Here is an 18,992-nt window from a genome sequence, read left to right as displayed (position 1 = left end):
GGTTGCCCGGCTAGGTGTGGATTTGGAGCTGTCCTTGCCAGGCTAGGCCCCAGCCAGAGCAATGCCTGGTCCGAGCTATATCGCTAATCCGAGCCCCGGCTCATGGCATTGCTGGATCCTTAAGGCACTGAGCGAGGCTGGGGATCGAACCTGCATCCTCATGGATTCTAGTCAGAATGGTTTCTGCTGAGCCACAAGGGAATGTCCTCGAGGTATGTTTTTTTTTTTTCTTTTTGTCATTTCCACTTTGATTTCCTCAGTGACCTCTTGTTTCCCTGAGTAGCATGTTGTTTCGGCTTCTTCAGGTCCGTTTCTTCTCATGTCTCTGCTCACGGTTTCTTTCTAATCTCATGCCATTTTGCTCTGAGCAGAGAGCTTGAACTAGTTTCTCTACTCTCGCCTTTGTGAAGGTTCGTTTTGTTCCCCACGATGTGGTCATGGGTGTCAAGTGTGTTAACCCCTTCCCATGTCTGGGAGCTTTAGCCTGATAGTCATGTAGGCTGACACACGTGCTAGGAAAACGTCGAGATGTCCTGAGCCTCCTTGCCCACCTTGGCTGAATCTATAGTCCTTTTTCCACATCTCCATGTTTGTCCTTTTGCAGTCCTTGTGTTTATGCCCAGGTTTGCGCTAGGTGTGCATGGGTTTTCCTTTGAGATCTGTATACTGCCTCAAGTGATTGCTTTTGAAATGCAATTGCCTCCATCCTGTTTCTTCTTACTTCATGTTTGCGTGGAGAAGACCTTTGCGTATTTCTTGTAGAATGGGGCTTAGTATTGCTGTAGTGGGTACGTGTTTGGTGTTTGGAGAAGGTCTTCGTTTCTCCTGGTATGTTAAGTGAAATTCTTGGGGAGGAGAGTATTCTAGGCTGCGCCTTCTTCCCTTTTGGAATGGTCAAGAGATCTTGCTAGTGTCTTCTGGCCTGCCTTGTTTCTGTAGAGCAATCCGCGGATAGCCTTAGGTGGGTACCCATATCACTAGGTAACTCTTTGTTTCTCTCTCGCTGCCTTCAGCACCCTCTCTTTGTCTTTAACTTTCGCTGCTTTTGGGTTTGTTTTTTTCAGTGTGTCTTGGTGTGATCCTGTTTGGGTTGGCCTGTGTGGGGGGCCCTGTGCACTTCCTGCCTCTTGATGTAGTGTTCCTTTAGATTTGGAAAGTTTTCAGGCATCATTGCGTCACATACGTTTTGTTTCCTTCTCCAGGCTTGACTGTTATCTTTGTTTCCATTGCAGCTTGTTTGCCGTGCTCTGTCAGATTTTGACTGGACAGCGTGCTGCCCCAGTTACACATAGGTTTGTGCCTTCTTTTTGCTTAACTTATCATGCTTCCTCAGGCGTGACTAGACAGGGTGGCCAGTGCTCCCCAGCAGGATCTCCTTGCTAATCCATTCCAAAGGCAAGAGTGTGTGTCTGTTAACCCTGAGTTCGCAATGCATCCCACTCCCTGGCCCTCCTCCTCCCTGGCAACCACAAGCCTATTGTCCAAGTGGGTGAGTTTCGTTTCTCTGGAAAGGTTCACCTGTGCCGTACATTAGATTCCAGATGCAGGTGATGTCACATGGCATTTGTCTTTGTCTTTGTGACTTGCTTCGCTCAGGAGGAGAGTCTCGAGTTGCGCCCGTGCTGCTACAGCTGGCATTGTTTTGTGCTTTGTCTGGCTGCGTAGTGGTCCGTCGTGTCCATGGAGATACGACGTCTTCTTCCTGGGTTCGTCTCTCGATGGACACGTAGGTGGTCTCCATGTGTGGGCTCTTGTGCATAGGGCTGCCATGAACTCTAGTGTACGGGTGCCTGTGTCTTTCTCAAGCCGAGCTTTGTCCGGATCGATGCCCAAGAGTGAGTGGGATGGCTGGGTCTTGTGGGAGCTCTACACTTTTTTTTCTGAGGGTCCTCCATAGCGTTTTGCATGGTGGTCGGACGCAGTTACAGCCCCACCACCAGGGAAGGAGGATTCCCTTTTCTGCACACCCTCTCCAGCCTGTGTGGTTGTTTGACTTGTTAATGGGGACCCTTCTGACCTGTGTCAGGTAGTGCCCCATCATGAGTGTGCGACCTCCTGTCGATTTAGAGTCCTTTTTTGTTGTTGTTGTTGTTCTTCTCATTCTCATTATCTTCTTCTCATTCTTTGGTCTCCAGGTCTTATTTCTAAAGTGTTTCCTTTTAGGGCCACACCTGTGGCCTATGGCGGTTGCCCGGCTAGGTGTGGATTTGGAGCTGTCCTTGCCAGGCTAGGCCCCAGCCAGAGCAATGCCTGGTCCGAGCTACATCGCTAATCCGAGCCCCGGCTCATGGCATTGCTGGATCCTTAAGGCACTGAGCGAGGCTGGGGATCGAACCTGCATCCTCATGGATTCTAGTCAGAATGGTTTCTGCTGAGCCACAAGGGAATGTCCTCGAGGTATGTTTTTTTTTTTCTTTTTGTCATTTCCACTTTGATTTCCTCAGTGACCTCTTGTTTCCCTGAGTAGCATGTTGTTTCGGCTTCTTCAGGTCCGTTTCTTCTCATGTCTCTGCTCACGGTTTCTTTCTAATCTCATGCCATTTTGCTCTGAGCAGAGAGCTTGAACTAGTTTCTCTACTCTCGCCTTTGTGAAGGTTCGTTTTGTTCCCCACGATGTGGTCATGGGTGTCAAGTGTGTTAACCCCTTCCCATGTCTGGGAGCTTTAGCCTGATAGTCATGTAGGCTGACACACGTGCTAGGAAAACGTCGAGATGTCCTGAGCCTCCTTGCCCACCTTGGCTGAATCTATAGTCCTTTTTCCACATCTCCATGTTTGTCCTTTTGCAGTCCTTGTGTTTATGCCCAGGTTTGCGCTAGGTGTGCATGGGTTTTCCTTTGAGATCTGTATACTGCCTCAAGTGATTGCTTTTGAAATGCAATTGCCTCCATCCTGTTTCTTCTTACTTCATGTTTGCGTGGAGAAGACCTTTGCGTATTTCTTGTAGAATGGGGCTTAGTATTGCTGTAGTGGGTACGTGTTTGGTGTTTGGAGAAGGTCTTCGTTTCTCCTGGTATGTTAAGTGAAATTCTTGGGGAGGAGAGTATTCTAGGCTGCGCCTTCTTCCCTTTTGGAATGGTCAAGAGATCTTGCTAGTGTCTTCTGGCCTGCCTTGTTTCTGTAGAGCAATCCGCGGATAGCCTTAGGTGGGTACCCATATCACTAGGTAACTCTTTGTTTCTCTCTCGCTGCCTTCAGCACCCTCTCTTTGTCTTTAACTTTCGCTGCTTTTGGGTTTGTTTTTTTCAGTGTGTCTTGGTGTGATCCTGTTTGGGTTGGCCTGTGTGGGGGGCCCTGTGCACTTCCTGCCTCTTGATGTAGTGTTCCTTTAGATTTGGAAAGTTTTCAGGCATCATTGCGTCACATACGTTTTGTTTCCTTCTCCAGGCTTGACTGTTATCTTTGTTTGCACTGCAGCTTGTTTGCCGTGCTCTGTCAGATTTTGACTGGACAGCGTGCTGCCCCAGTTACACATAGGTTTGTGCCTTCTTTTTGCTTAACTTATCATGCTTCCTCAGGCGTGACTAGACAGGGTGGCCAGTGCTCCCCAGCAGGATCTCCTTGCTAATCCATTCCAAAGGCAAGAGTGTGTGTCTGTTAACCCTGAGTTCGCAATGCATCCCACTCCCTGGCCCTCCTCCTCCCTGGCAACCACAAGCCTATTGTCCAAGTGGGTGAGTTTCGTTTCTCTGGAAAGGTTCACCTGTGCCGTACATTAGATTCCAGATGCAGGTGATGTCACATGGCATTTGTCTTTGTCTTTGTGACTTGCTTCGCTCAGGAGGAGAGTCTCGAGTTGCGCCCGTGCTGCTACAGCTGGCATTGTTTTGTGCTTTGTCTGGCTGCGTAGTGGTCCGTCGTGTCCATGGAGATACGACGTCTTCTTCCTGGGTTCGTCTCTCGATGGACACGTAGGTGGTCTCCATGTGTGGGCTCTTGTGCATAGGGCTGCCATGAACTCTAGTGTACGGGTGCCTGTGTCTTTCTCAAGCCGAGCTTTGTCCGGATCGATGCCCAAGAGTGAGTGGGATGGCTGGGTCTTGTGGGAGCTCTACACTTTTTTTTCTGAGGGTCCTCCATAGCGTTTTGCATGGTGGTCGGACGCAGTTACAGCCCCACCACCAGGGAAGGAGGATTCCCTTTTCTGCACACCCTCTCCAGCCTGTGTGGTTGTTTGACTTGTTAATGGGGACCCTTCTGACCTGTGTCAGGTAGTGCCCCATCATGAGTGTGCGACCTCCTGTCGATTTAGAGTCCTTTTTTGTTGTTGTTGTTGTTCTTCTCATTCTCATTATCTTCTTCTCATTCTTTGGTCTCCAGGTCTTATTTCTAAAGTGTTTCCTTTTAGGGCCACACCTGTGGCCTATGGCGGTTGCCCGGCTAGGTGTGGATTTGGAGCTGTCCTTGCCAGGCTAGGCCCCAGCCAGAGCAATGCCTGGTCCGAGCTACATCGCTAATCCGAGCCCCGGCTCATGGCATTGCTGGATCCTTAAGGCACTGAGCGAGGCTGGGGATCGAACCTGCATCCTCATGGATTCTAGTCAGAATGGTTTCTGCTGAGCCACAAGGGAATGTCCTCGAGGTATGTTTTTTTTTTTCTTTTTGTCATTTCCACTTTGATTTCCTCAGTGACCTCTTGTTTCCCTGAGTAGCATGTTGTTTCGGCTTCTTCAGGTCCGTTTCTTCTCATGTCTCTGCTCACGGTTTCTTTCTAATCTCATGCCATTTTGCTCTGAGCAGAGAGCTTGAACTAGTTTCTCTACTCTCGCCTTTGTGAAGGTTCGTTTTGTTCCCCACGATGTGGTCATGGGTGTCAAGTGTGTTAACCCCTTCCCATGTCTGGGAGCTTTAGCCTGATAGTCATGTAGGCTGACACACGTGCTAGGAAAACGTCGAGATGTCCTGAGCCTCCTTGCCCACCTTGGCTGAATCTATAGTCCTTTTTCCACATCTCCATGTTTGTCCTTTTGCAGTCCTTGTGTTTATGCCCAGGTTTGCGCTAGGTGTGCATGGGTTTTCCTTTGAGATCTGTATACTGCCTCAAGTGATTGCTTTTGAAATGCAATTGCCTCCATCCTGTTTCTTCTTACTTCATGTTTGCGTGGAGAAGACCTTTGCGTATTTCTTGTAGAATGGGGCTTAGTATTGCTGTAGTGGGTACGTGTTTGGTGTTTGGAGAAGGTCTTCGTTTCTCCTGGTATGTTAAGTGAAATTCTTGGGGAGGAGAGTATTCTAGGCTGCGCCTTCTTCCCTTTTGGAATGGTCAAGAGATCTTGCTAGTGTCTTCTGGCCTGCCTTGTTTCTGTAGAGCAATCCGCGGATAGCCTTAGGTGGGTACCCATATCACTAGGTAACTCTTTGTTTCTCTCTCGCTGCCTTCAGCACCCTCTCTTTGTCTTTAACTTTCGCTGCTTTTGGGTTTGTTTTTTTCAGTGTGTCTTGGTGTGATCCTGTTTGGGTTGGCCTGTGTGGGGGGCCCTGTGCACTTCCTGCCTCTTGATGTAGTGTTCCTTTAGATTTGGAAAGTTTTCAGGCATCATTGCGTCACATACGTTTTGTTTCCTTCTCCAGGCTTGACTGTTATCTTTGTTTGCACTGCAGCTTGTTTGCCGTGCTCTGTCAGATTTTGACTGGACAGCGTGCTGCCCCAGTTACACATAGGTTTGTGCCTTCTTTTTGCTTAACTTATCATGCTTCCTCAGGCGTGACTAGACAGGGTGGCCAGTGCTCCCCAGCAGGATCTCCTTGCTAATCCATTCCAAAGGCAAGAGTGTGTGTCTGTTAACCCTGAGTTCGCAATGCATCCCACTCCCTGGCCCTCCTCCTCCCTGGCAACCACAAGCCTATTGTCCAAGTGGGTGAGTTTCGTTTCTCTGGAAAGGTTCACCTGTGCCGTACATTAGATTCCAGATGCAGGTGATGTCACATGGCATTTGTCTTTGTCTTTGTGACTTGCTTCGCTCAGGAGGAGAGTCTCGAGTTGCGCCCGTGCTGCTACAGCTGGCATTGTTTTGTGCTTTGTCTGGCTGCGTAGTGGTCCGTCGTGTCCATGGAGATACGACGTCTTCTTCCTGGGTTCGTCTCTCGATGGACACGTAGGTGGTCTCCATGTGTGGGCTCTTGTGCATAGGGCTGCCATGAACTCTAGTGTACGGGTGCCTGTGTCTTTCTCAAGCCGAGCTTTGTCCGGATCGATGCCCAAGAGTGAGTGGGATGGCTGGGTCTTGTGGGAGCTCTACACTTTTTTTTCTGAGGGTCCTCCATAGCGTTTTGCATGGTGGTCGGACGCAGTTACAGCCCCACCACCAGGGAAGGAGGATTCCCTTTTCTGCACACCCTCTCCAGCCTGTGTGGTTGTTTGACTTGTTAATGGGGACCCTTCTGACCTGTGTCAGGTAGTGCCCCATCATGAGTGTGCGACCTCCTGTCGATTTAGAGTCCTTTTTTGTTGTTGTTGTTGTTCTTCTCATTCTCATTATCTTCTTCTCATTCTTTGGTCTCCAGGTCTTATTTCTAAAGTGTTTCCTTTTAGGGCCACACCTGTGGCCTATGGCGGTTGCCCGGCTAGGTGTGGATTTGGAGCTGTCCTTGCCAGGCTAGGCCCCAGCCAGAGCAATGCCTGGTCCGAGCTACATCGCTAATCCGAGCCCCGGCTCATGGCATTGCTGGATCCTTAAGGCACTGAGCGAGGCTGGGGATCGAACCTGCATCCTCATGGATTCTAGTCAGAATGGTTTCTGCTGAGCCACAAGGGAATGTCCTCGAGGTATGTTTTTTTTTTTTCTTTTTGTCATTTCCACTTTGATTTCCTCAGTGACCTCTTGTTTCCCTGAGTAGCATGTTGTTTCGGCTTCTTCAGGTCCGTTTCTTCTCATGTCTCTGCTCACGGTTTCTTTCTAATCTCATGCCATTTTGGTCTGAGCAGAGAGCTTGAACTAGTTTCTCTACTCTCGCCTTTGTGAAGGTTCGTTTTGTTCCCCACGATGTGGTCATGGGTGTCAAGTGTGTTAACCCCTTCCCATGTCTGGGAGCTTTAGCCTGATAGTCATGTAGGCTGACACACGTGCTAGGAAAACGTCGAGATGTCCTGAGCCTCCTTGCCCACCTTGGCTGAATCTATAGTCCTTTTTCCACATCTCCATGTTTGTCCTTTTGCAGTCCTTGTGTTTATGCCCAGGTTTGCGCTAGGTGTGCATGGGTTTTCCTTTGAGATCTGTATACTGCCTCAAGTGATTGCTTTTGAAATGCAATTGCCTCCATCCTGTTTCTTCTTACTTCATGTTTGCGTGGAGAAGACCTTTGCGTATTTCTTGTAGAATGGGGCTTAGTATTGCTGTAGTGGGTACGTGTTTGGTGTTTGGAGAAGGTCTTCGTTTCTCCTGGTATGTTAAGTGAAATTCTTGGGGAGGAGAGTATTCTAGGCTGCGCCTTCTTCCCTTTTGGAATGGTCAAGAGATCTTGCTAGTGTCTTCTGGCCTGCCTTGTTTCTGTAGAGCAATCCGCGGATAGCCTTAGGTGGGTACCCATATCACTAGGTAACTCTTTGTTTCTCTCTCGCTGCCTTCAGCACCCTCTCTTTGTCTTTAACTTTCGCTGCTTTTGGGTTTGTTTTTTTCAGTGTGTCTTGGTGTGATCCTGTTTGGGTTGGCCTGTGTGGGGGGCCCTGTGCACTTCCTGCCTCTTGATGTAGTGTTCCTTTAGATTTGGAAAGTTTTCAGGCATCATTGCGTCACATACGTTTTGTTTCCTTCTCCAGGCTTGACTGTTATCTTTGTTTGCACTGCAGCTTGTTTGCCGTGCTCTGTCAGATTTTGACTGGACAGCGTGCTGCCCCAGTTACACATAGGTTTGTGCCTTCTTTTTGCTTAACTTATCATGCTTCCTCAGGCGTGACTAGACAGGGTGGCCAGTGCTCCCCAGCAGGATCTCCTTGCTAATCCATTCCAAAGGCAAGAGTGTGTGTCTGTTAACCCTGAGTTCGCAATGCATCCCACTCCCTGGCCCTCCTCCTCCCTGGCAACCACAAGCCTATTGTCCAAGTGGGTGAGTTTCGTTTCTCTGGAAAGGTTCACCTGTGCCGTACATTAGATTCCAGATGCAGGTGATGTCACATGGCATTTGTCTTTGTCTTTGTGACTTGCTTCGCTCAGGAGGAGAGTCTCGAGTTGCGCCCGTGCTGCTACAGCTGGCATTGTTTTGTGCTTTGTCTGGCTGCGTAGTGGTCCGTCGTGTCCATGGAGATACGACGTCTTCTTCCTGGGTTCGTCTCTCGATGGACACGTAGGTGGTCTCCATGTGTGGGCTCTTGTGCATAGGGCTGCCATGAACTCTAGTGTACGGGTGCCTGTGTCTTTCTCAAGCCGAGCTTTGTCCGGATCGATGCCCAAGAGTGAGTGGGATGGCTGGGTCTTGTGGGAGCTCTACACTTTTTTTTCTGAGGGTCCTCCATAGCGTTTTGCATGGTGGTCGGACGCAGTTACAGCCCCACCACCAGGGAAGGAGGATTCCCTTTTCTGCACACCCTCTCCAGCCTGTGTGGTTGTTTGACTTGTTAATGGGGACCCTTCTGACCTGTGTCAGGTAGTGCCCCATCATGAGTGTGCGACCTCCTGTCGATTTAGAGTCCTTTTTTGTTGTTGTTGTTGTTCTTCTCATTCTCATTATCTTCTTCTCATTCTTTGGTCTCCAGGTCTTATTTCTAAAGTGTTTCCTTTTAGGGCCACACCTGTGGCCTATGGCGGTTGCCCGGCTAGGTGTGGATTTGGAGCTGTCCTTGCCAGGCTAGGCCCCAGCCAGAGCAATGCCTGGTCCGAGCTACATCGCTAATCCGAGCCCCGGCTCATGGCATTGCTGGATCCTTAAGGCACTGAGCGAGGCTGGGGATCGAACCTGCATCCTCATGGATTCTAGTCAGAATGGTTTCTGCTGAGCCACAAGGGAATGTCCTCGAGGTATGTTTTTTTTTTTTCTTTTTGTCATTTCCACTTTGATTTCCTCAGTGACCTCTTGTTTCCCTGAGTAGCATGTTGTTTCGGCTTCTTCAGGTCCGTTTCTTCTCATGTCTCTGCTCACGGTTTCTTTCTAATCTCATGCCATTTTGCTCTGAGCAGAGAGCTTGAACTAGTTTCTCTACTCTCGCCTTTGTGAAGGTTCGTTTTGTTCCCCACGATGTGGTCATGGGTGTCAAGTGTGTTAACCCCTTCCCATGTCTGGGAGCTTTAGCCTGATAGTCATGTAGGCTGACACACGTGCTAGGAAAACGTCGAGATGTCCTGAGCCTCCTTGCCCACCTTGGCTGAATCTATAGTCCTTTTTCCACATCTCCATGTTTGTCCTTTTGCAGTCCTTGTGTTTATGCCCAGGTTTGCGCTAGGTGTGCATGGGTTTTCCTTTGAGATCTGTATACTGCCTCAAGTGATTGCTTTTGAAATGCAATTGCCTCCATCCTGTTTCTTCTTACTTCATGTTTGCGTGGAGAAGACCTTTGCGTATTTCTTGTAGAATGGGGCTTAGTATTGCTGTAGTGGGTACGTGTTTGGTGTTTGGAGAAGGTCTTCGTTTCTCCTGGTATGTTAAGTGAAATTCTTGGGGAGGAGAGTATTCTAGGCTGCGCCTTCTTCCCTTTTGGAATGGTCAAGAGATCTTGCTAGTGTCTTCTGGCCTGCCTGTTTCTGTAGAGCAATCCGCGGATAGCCTTAGGTGGGTACCCATATCACTAGGTAACTCTTTGTTTCTCTCTCGCTGCCTTCAGCACCCTCTCTTTGTCTTTAACTTTCGCTGCTTTTGGGTTTGTTTTTTTCAGTGTGTCTTGGTGTGATCCTGTTTGGGTTGGCCTGTGTGGGGGGCCCTGTGCACTTCCTGCCTCTTGATGTAGTGTTCCTTTAGATTTGGAAAGTTTTCAGGCATCATTGCGTCACATACGTTTTGTTTCCTTCTCCAGGCTTGACTGTTATCTTTGTTTCCATTGCAGCTTGTTTGCCGTGCTCTGTCAGATTTTGACTGGACAGCGTGCTGCCCCAGTTACACATAGGTTTGTGCCTTCTTTTTGCTTAACTTATCATGCTTCCTCAGGCGTGACTAGACAGGGTGGCCAGTGCTCCCCAGCAGGATCTCCTTGCTAATCCATTCCAAAGGCAAGAGTGTGTGTCTGTTAACCCTGAGTTCGCAATGCATCCCACTCCCTGGCCCTCCTCCTCCCTGGCAACCACAAGCCTATTGTCCAAGTGGGTGAGTTTCGTTTCTCTGGAAAGATTCACCTGTGCCGTACATTAGATTCCAGATGCAGGTGATGTCACATGGCATTTGTCTTTGTCTTTGTGACTTGCTTCGCTCAGGAGGAGAGTCTCGAGTTGCGCCCGTGCTGCTACAGCTGGCATTGTTTTGTGCTTTGTCTGGCTGCGTAGTGGTCCGTCGTGTCCATGGAGATACGACGTCTTCTTCCTGGTTCGTCTCTCGATGGACACGTAGGTGGTCTCCATGTGTGGGCTCTTGTGCATAGGGCTGCCATGAACTCTAGTGTACGGGTGCCTGTGTCTTTCTCAAGCCGAGCTTTGTCCGGATCGATGCCCAAGAGTGAGTGGGATGGCTGGGTCTTGTGGGAGCTCTACACTTTTTTTTCTGAGGGTCCTCCATAGCGTTTTGCATGGTGGTCGGACGCAGTTACAGCCCCACCACCAGGGAAGGAGGATTCCCTTTTCTGCACACCCTCTCCAGCCTGTGTGGTTGTTTGACTTGTTAATGGGGACCCTTGTGACCTGTGTCAGGTAGTGCCCCATCATGAGTGTGCGACCTCCTGTCGATTTAGAGTCCTTTTTTGTTGTTGTTGTTGTTCTTCTCATTCTCATTATCTTCTTCTCATTGTTTGGTCTCCAGGTGTTATGTCTAAAGTGTTTCCTTTTAGAGCCACACCTGTGGCCTATGGCGGTTGCCCGGCTAGGTGTGGATTTGGAGCTGTCCTTGCCAGGCTAGGCCCCAGCCAGAGCAATGCCTGGTCCGAGCTACATCGCTAATCCGAGCCCGGCTCATGGCATTGCTGGATCCTTAAGGCACTGAGCGAGGCTGGGGATCGAACCTGCATCCTCATGGATTCTAGTCAGAATGGTTTCTGCTGAGCCACAAGGGAATGTCCTCGAGGTATGTTTTTTTTTTTTTCTTTTTGTCATTTCCACTTTGATTTCCTCAGTGACCTCTTGTTTCCCTGAGTAGCATGTTGTTTCGGCTTCTTCAGGTCCATTTCTTCTCATGTCTCTGCTCACGGTTTCTTTCTAATCTCATGCCATTTTGGTCTGAGCAGAGAGCTTGAACTAGTTTCTCTACTCTCGCCTTTGTGAAGGTTCGTTTTGTTCCCCACGATGTGGTCATGGGTGTCAAGTGTGTTAACCCCTTCCCATGTCTGGGAGCTTTAGCCTGATAGTCATGTAGGCTGACACACGTGCTAGGAAAACGTCGAGATGTCCTGAGCCTCCTTGCCCACCTTGGCTGAATCTATAGTCCTTTTTCCACATCTCCATGTTTGTCCTTTTGCAGTCCTTGTGTTTATGCCCAGGTTTGCGCTAGGTGTGTATGGGTTTTCCTTTGAGATCTGTATACTGCCTCAAGTGATTGCTTTTGAAATGCAATTGCCTCCATCCTGTTTCTTCTTACTTCATGTTTGCGTGGAGCAGACCTTTGCGTATTTCTTGTAGAATGGGGCTTAGTATTGCTGTAGTGGGTACGTGTTTGGTGTTTGGAGAAGGTCTTCGTTTCTCCTGGTATGTTAAGTGAAATTCTTGGGGAGGAGGGTATTCTAGGCTGCGCCTTCTTCCCTTTTGGAAGGATCAAGAGATCTTGCTAGTGTCTTCTGGCCTGCCTTGTTTCTGTAGAGCAATCCGCTGATAGCCTTGGGTGGGTACTCATATCACTAGGTAACTCTTTGTTTCTCTCTCGCTGCCTTCAGCACCCTCTCTTTGTCTTTAACTTTCGCTGCTTTTGGGTTTGTTTTTTTCAGTGTGTCTTGGTGTGAGCCTGTTTGGGTTGGCCTGTGTGGGGGGCCCTGTGCACTTCCTGCCTCTTGATGTAGTGTTCCTTTAGATTTGGAAAGTTTTCAGGCATCATTGCGTCACATACGTTTTGTTTCCTTCTCCAGGCTTGACTGTTATCTTTGTTTGCACTGCAGCTTGTTTGCCGTGCTCTGTCAGATTTTGACTGGACAGCGTGCTGCCCCAGTTACACATAGGTTTGTGCCTTCTTTTTCCTTAACTTATCATGCTTCCTCAGGCGTGACTAGACAGGGTGGCCAGTGCTCCCCAGCAGGATCTCCTTGCTAATCCATTCCAAAGGCAAGAGTCTGTGTCTGTTAACCCTGAGTTCGCAATCCATCCCACTCCCTGGCCCTCCTCCTACCTGGCAACCGCAAGCCTATTGTCCAAGTGGGTGAGTTTCGTTTCTCTGGAAAGGTTCACCTGTGCCGTACATTAGATTCCAGATGCAGGTGATGTCACATGGCATTTGTCTTTGTCTTTGTGACTTGCTTCGCTCAGGAGGAGAGTCTCGAGTTGCGCCCGTGCTGCTACAACTGGCATTGTTTTGTGCTTTGTCTGGCTGCGTAGTGGTCCGTCGTGTCCATGGAGATACGACGTCTTCTTCCTGCGTTCGTCTCTCGATGGACACGTAGGTGGTCTCCATGTGTGGGCTCTTGTGCATAGGGCTGCCATGTACTCTAGTGTACGGGTGCCAGTGTCTTTGTCAAGCAGAGCTTTGTCCGGATCTATGCCCAAGAGTGGGATGGCTGGGTCTTGTGGAGCTCTACACTTGGATTTCAGAGGGACCTCAATACAGTTGTGCATGGTGGTCGGACCCAGTGACAGCCCCACCACCAGGGAAGGAGGATTCCCTTTTCTGCACACCCTCTCCAGCCTGTGTGGTTGTTTGACTTGTTAATGGGGACCCTTCTGACCTGTGTCAGGTCGTGCCCCATCATGAGTGTGCGACCTCCTGTCGATTTAGAGTCCTTTGTTGTTGTTGTTGTTCTTCTTCTCATTCTCATTATCTTCTTCTCATTCTTTGGTCTCCAGGTGTTCTGTCTAAAGTGTTTCCTTTTCGGGCCACACCTGTGGCCTATGGCGGTTGCCCGGCTAGGTGTGGATATGGAGCTGTCCTTGCCAGGCTATGCCCCAGCCAGAGCAATGTCCGGTCCCAGCTACATCACTAATCTGAGCCCCGGCTCATGGCAATGCTGGATCCTTAAGCCACTGAGCGAGGCTGGGGATCGAACCTGCATCCTCATGGATTCTAGTCAGAATGGTTTCTGCTGAGCCACAAGGGAATGTCCTCGAGATATGTTTGTTTTTTTCTTTTTGTCATTTCCACTTTGATTTCCTCAGTGACCTCTTGTTTCCCTGAGTAACATGTTGTTTCGGCTTCTTCAGGTCCGTTTCTTCTCATGTCTCTGCTCACGGTTTCTTTCTAATCTCATGCCATTTTGGTCTGAGCAGAGAGCTTGAACTACTTTCTCTACTCTCACATGTGTAAAGGTTTGTTTTGTTCCCCACGATGTGGTCATGGATGTCAAGTGTGTTAACCCCTTCCCATGTCTGGGAGCTTTAGCCTGATAGTCATGTAGGCTGACACACGTGCTACAAAACGTCGAGATGTCCTGAGCCTCCTTGCCCACCTTGGCTGAATCTATAGTCCTTTTTCCACATCTCCATGTTTGTCCTTTTGCAGTCCTTGTGTTTATGCCCAGGTTTGCGCTAGGTGTGTATGGGTTTTCCTTTGAGATCTGTATACTGCCTCAAGTGATTGCTTTTGAAATGCAATTGCCTCCATCCTGTTTCTTCTTACTTCATGTTTGCGTGGAGCAGACCTTTGCGTATTTCTTGTAGAATGGGGCTTAGTATTGCTGTAGTGGGTACGTGTTTGGTGTTTGGAGAAGGTCTTCGTTTCTCCTGGTATGTTAAGTGAAATTCATGGGGAGGAGAGTATTCTAGGCTGCGCCTTCTTCCCTTTTGGAAGGATCAAGAGATCTTGCTAGTGTCTTCTGGCCTGCCTTGTTTCTGTAGAGCAATCCGCTGATAGCCTTATGTGGTACCCGTATCACTAGGTAACTCTTTGTTTCTCTCTCGCTGCCTTCAGAACCCTCTCTTTGGGTTTAACTTTTGCCGCTTTTTGGTTTGTTTTTTTCAGTGTGTCTTGGTGTGAGCCTGTTTGGGTTGGCATGTGTGGGGGGCCCTGTCTGCTTCCTGCCGCTTGATGTAGTGTTCCTTTAGATTTGGAAAGTTTTCAGGTAGCATTGCTTCACATGCGTTTTGTTTCCTTCTCAACGCATGACTGTTATCTTTGTTTGCATTGCAGCTTGTTTGCCGTGCCCTCTCAGATTTGAGGGGACAGCGTGCTGCCCCAGTTACACATAGGTTTGTGCCTTCTTTTTGCTTAACTTATCATGCTTCCTCAGGCGTGACTAGACAGGGTGGCCAGTGCTCCCCAGCAGGATCTCCTTGCTAATCCATTCCAAAGGCAAGAGTGTGTGTCTGTTAACCCTGAGTTCGCAATCCATCCCACTCCCTGGCTCTCCTCCTCCCTGGCAACCCCAAGCGTATTGTCCAAGTGCGTGAGTTTCGTTTCTCTGGAAAGGTTCACCTGTGCCGTACATTAGATTCCAGATGCAGGTGATGTCACATGGCATTTGTCTTTGTCTTTGTGACTTGCTTCGCTCAGGAGGAGAGTCTCGAGTTGCGCCCGTGCTGCTACAACTGGCATTGTTTTGTGCTTTGTCTGGCTGCGTAGTGGTCCGTCGTGTCCATGGAGATACGACGTCTTCTTCCTGCGTTCGTCTCTCGATGGACACGTAGGTGGTCTCCATGTGTGGGCTCTTGTGCATAGGGCTGCCATGAACTCTAGTGTACGGGTGCCTGTGTCTTTCTCAAGCCGAGCTTTGTCCGGATACATGCCCAAGAGTGAGTGGGATAGCTGTGTGCTGTTTGAGCTCTACATTGGTTTTCTGAGGGACCTCCATAGCGTTTTGCATGGTGGTCGGACCCAGTTACAGCCCCACCACCAGGGAAGGAGGTTTCCCTCTTCTGCACACCCTCTCCAGCCTGTGTGGGTGATTGACTTGTTAATGGGGACCCTTCTGACCTGTGTCAGGTAGTGCCCCATCATGAATGTGCGACCTCCTGTCGATTTAGAGTCCTTTGTTGTTGTTGTTGTTCTTCTTCTCATTCTCATTATGTTCTTCTCAGTCTTTGGTCTCCAGGTCTTATTTCTAAAGTGTTTCCTTTTAGGGCCACACCTGTGGCATATGGTGGTTCCCCGGCCAGGTGTGGATTTGGAGCTGTCCTTGCCAGGCTAGGCCCCAGCCAGAGAAATTCCTGGTCTGAGCTACCTCGCTAATCCGAGCCCCGGCTCATGGCATTACTGGATCCTTAAGCCACCGAGGGAGGCTGGGGATCGAACCTGCATCCTCATGGATTCTAGTCAGAATTGTGTCTGCTGAGCCACATGGGAATGTCCTCGAGGTATTTTTTTTTTCTTTCTGTAATTTCCATTTTGATTTCCTCAGTGACGTCTTGTTTTCCTGAGTAACATGTTGTTTAGGCTTCTTCAGGTCCGTTTCTTCTCATGTCTCTGCTCACGGTTTCTTTCTAAACTCATGCCATTTTGGTCTGAGCAGAGAGCTTGAACTAGTTTCTCTACTCTCGCCTTTGTGAAGGTTCGTTTTGTTCCCCACGATGTGGTCATGGGTGTCAAGTGTGTTAACCCCTTCCCATGTCTGGGAGCTTTAGCCTGATAGTCATGTAGGCTGACACACATGCTACAAAACGTCGAGATGTCCTGAGCCTCCTTGCCCACCTTGGCTGAATCTATAGTCCTTTTTCCACATCTCCATGTTTGTCCTTTTGCAGTCCTTGTGTTTATGCCCAGGTTTGCGCTAGGTGTGTATGGGTTTTCCTTTGAGATCTGTATACTGCCTCAAGTGATTGCTTTTGAAATGCAATTGCCTCCATCCTGTTTCTTCTTACTTCATGTTTGCGTGGAGAAGACCTTTGCGTATTTCTTGTAGAATGGGGCTTAGTATTGCTGTAGTGGGTACGTGTTTGGTGTTTGGAGAAGGTCTTCGTTTCTCCTGGTATGTTAAGTGAAATTCTTGGGGAGGAGGGTATTCTAGGCTGCGCCTTCTTCCCTTTTGGAAGGATCAAGAGATCTTGCTAGTGTCTTCTGGCCTGCCTTGTTTCTGTAGAGCAATCCGCTGATAGCCTTAGGTGGGTACCCATATCACTAGGTAACTCTTTGTTTCTCTCTCGCTGCCTTCAGCACCCTCTCTTTGTCTTTAACTTTCGCTGCTTTTGGGTTTGTTTTTTTCAGTGTGTCTTGGTGTGAGCCTGTTTGGGTTGGCCTGTGTGGGGGGCCCTGTGCACTTCCTGCCTCTTGATGTAGTGTTCCTTTAGATTTGGAAAGTTTTCAGGCATCATTGCGTCACATACGTTTTGTTTCCTTCTCCAGGCTTGACTGTTATCTTTGTTTCCATTGCAGCTTGTTTGCCGTGCCCTCTCAGATTTGAGGGGACAGCGTGCTGCCCCAGTTACACATAGGTTTGTGCCTTCTTTTTGCTTAACTTATCATGCTTCCTCAGGCGTGACTAGACAGGGTGGCCAGTGCTCCCCAGCAGGATCTCCTTGCTAATCCATTCCAAAGGCAAGAGTGTGTGTCTGTTAACCCTGAGTTTGCAATGCATCCCACTCCCTGGCCCTCCTCCTCCCTGGCAACCACAAGCCTATTCTCCAAGTGGGTGAGTTTCGTTTCTCTGGAAAGGTTCACCTGTGCCGTACATTAGATTTCAGATGCAGATTTTGTCACATGGCATTTGTCTTTGTCTTTGTGACTTGCTTCGCTCAGGAGGAGAGTCTTGAGTTGCGCCTGTTCTGCTACAACTGGCATTGTTTTGTGCTTTGTCTGTCTGCGTAGTGGTCCGTCGTGTCCATGGAGATACGACGTCTTCTTCCTGCATTCGTCTCTCGATGGACACGTAGGTGGTCTCCATGTGTGGGCTCTTGTGCATAGGGCTGCCATGAACTCTAGTGTACGGGTGCCTGTGTCTTTCTCAAGCCGAGCTTTGTCCGGATCGATGCCCAAGAGTGAGTGGGATGGCTGGGTCTTGTGGGAGCTCTACACTTTTTTTTCTGAGGGTCCTCCATAGCGTTTTGCATGGTGGTCGGACCCAGTTACAGCCCCACCACCAGGGAAGGAGGATTCCCTTTTCTGCACACCCTCTCCAGCCTGTGTGGTTGTTTGACTTGTTAATGGGGACCCTTGTGACCTGTGTCAGGTAGTGCCCCATAATGAGTGTGTGACCTCCTGTCGATTTAGAGTCCTTTGTTGTTGTTGTTGTTCTTCTTCTCATTCTCATTATCTTCTTCTCATTCTTTGGTCTCCAGGTGTTATGTCTAAAGTGTTTCCTTTTCGGGCCACACCTGTGGCCTATGGCGGTTGCCCGGCTAGGTGTGGATATGGAGCTGTCCTTGCCAGGCTATGCCCCAGCCAGAGCAATGCCCGGTCCCAGCTACATCACTAATCTGAGCCCCGGCTCATGGCAATGCTGGATCCTTAAGCCACTGAGCGAGGCTGCGGATCGAACCTGCATCCTCATGGATTCTAGTCAGAATGGTTTCTGCTGAGCCACAAGGGAATGTCCTCGAGATATGTTTGTTTTTTTCTTTTTGTCATTTCCACTTTGATTTCCTCAGTGACCTCTTGTTTCCCTGAGTAACATGTTGTTTCGGCTTCTTCAGGTCCGTTTCTTCTCATGTCTCTGCTCACGGTTTCTTTCTAATCTCATGCCATTTTGGTCTGAGCAGAGAGCTTGAACTACTTTCTCTACTCTCACATGTGTAAAGGTTTGTTTTGTTCCCCACGATGTGGTCATGGATGTCAAGTGTGTTAACCCCTTCCCATGTCTGGGAGCTTTATCCTGATAGTCGTGTCGGCTCTCAGACATGCTACAAAACGTCGAGATGTCCTGAGCCTCCTTGCCCACCTTGGCTGAATCTATAGTCCTTTTTCCACATCTCCATGTTTGTCCTTTTGCAGTCCTTGTGTTTATGCCCAGGTTTGCGCTAGGTGTGTATGGGTTTTCCTTTGAGATCTGTATACTGCCTCAAGTGATTGCTTTTGAAATGCAATTGCCTCCATCCTGTTTCTTCTTACTTCATGTTTGCGTGGAGCAGACCTTTGCGTATTTCTTGTAGAATGGGGCTTAGTATTGCTGTAGTGGGTACGTGTTTGGTGTTTGGAGAAGGTCTTCGTTTCTCCTGGTATGTTAAGTGAAATTCTTGGGGAGGAGAGTATTCTAGGCTGCGCCTTCTTCCCTTTTGGAAGGATCAAGAGATCTTGCTAGTGTCTTCTGGCCTGCCTTGTTTCTGTAGAGCAATCCGCTGATAGCCTTATGTGGGTACCCGTATCACTAGGTAACTCTTTGTTTCTCTCTCGCTGCCTTCAGAACCCTCTCTTTGGGTTTAACTTTTGCCGCTTTTTGGTTTGTTTTTTTCAGTGTGTCTTGGTGTGAGCCTGTTTGGGTTGGCATGTGTGGGGGGCCCTGTCTGCTTCCTGCCGCTTGATGTAGTGTTCCTTTAGATTTGGAAAGTTTTCAGGTAGCATTGCTTCACATGCGTTTTGTTTCCTTCTCAACGCATGACTGTTATCTTTGTTTGCATTGCAGCTTGTTTGCCGTGCTCTGTCAGATTTTGACTGGACAGCGTGCTGCCCCAGTTACACATAGGTTTGTGCCTTCTTTTTCTTAACTTATCATGCTTCCTCAGGCGTGACTAGACAGGGTGGCCAGTGCTCCCCAGCAGGATCTCCTTGCTAATCCATTCCAAAGGCAAGAGTGTGTGTCTGTTAACCCTGAGTTCGCAATCCATCCCACTCCCTGGCTCTCCTCCTCCCTGGCAACCCCAAGCGTATTGTCCAAGTGCGTGAGTTTCGTTTCTCTGGAAAGGTTCACCTGTGCCGTACATTAGA

The 18,992-nt window shown here is 49.0% G+C and overlaps 1 protein-coding gene across 1 annotated transcript in view; it reads left to right on the top strand.

Moving 5' to 3' along the window:
• The window catches only part of LOC102163334, a 40,281-nt gene that overhangs the window by 20,667 nt on the left and 622 nt on the right, over nucleotides 1-18,992 (top strand). Inside the window, exons 9-18 of the mRNA XM_021084949.1 lie at nucleotides 1,233-1,292; nucleotides 3,417-3,476; nucleotides 5,601-5,660; nucleotides 7,786-7,845; nucleotides 9,970-10,029; nucleotides 12,154-12,213; nucleotides 12,518-12,903; nucleotides 13,052-13,164; nucleotides 14,331-14,389; nucleotides 18,691-18,750. Coding sequence (XP_020940608.1) covers nucleotides 1,233-1,292; nucleotides 3,417-3,476; nucleotides 5,601-5,660; nucleotides 7,786-7,845; nucleotides 9,970-10,029; nucleotides 12,154-12,213; nucleotides 12,518-12,903; nucleotides 13,052-13,164; nucleotides 14,331-14,389; nucleotides 18,691-18,750 — 978 coding nt within the window. The remainder of the gene's footprint in view (nucleotides 1-1,232; nucleotides 1,293-3,416; nucleotides 3,477-5,600; nucleotides 5,661-7,785; nucleotides 7,846-9,969; nucleotides 10,030-12,153; nucleotides 12,214-12,517; nucleotides 12,904-13,051; nucleotides 13,165-14,330; nucleotides 14,390-18,690; nucleotides 18,751-18,992) is intronic.

This window comes from Sus scrofa, chromosome 1 (genome assembly GCF_000003025.6).
Source record: "Sus scrofa isolate TJ Tabasco breed Duroc chromosome 1, Sscrofa11.1, whole genome shotgun sequence".
Lineage (NCBI taxonomy): Eukaryota > Metazoa > Chordata > Mammalia > Artiodactyla > Suidae > Sus > Sus scrofa.
The sequence above is the reverse complement of the archived record's forward strand: the minus strand, read 5'-3'. Positions and strand labels throughout refer to the sequence as shown.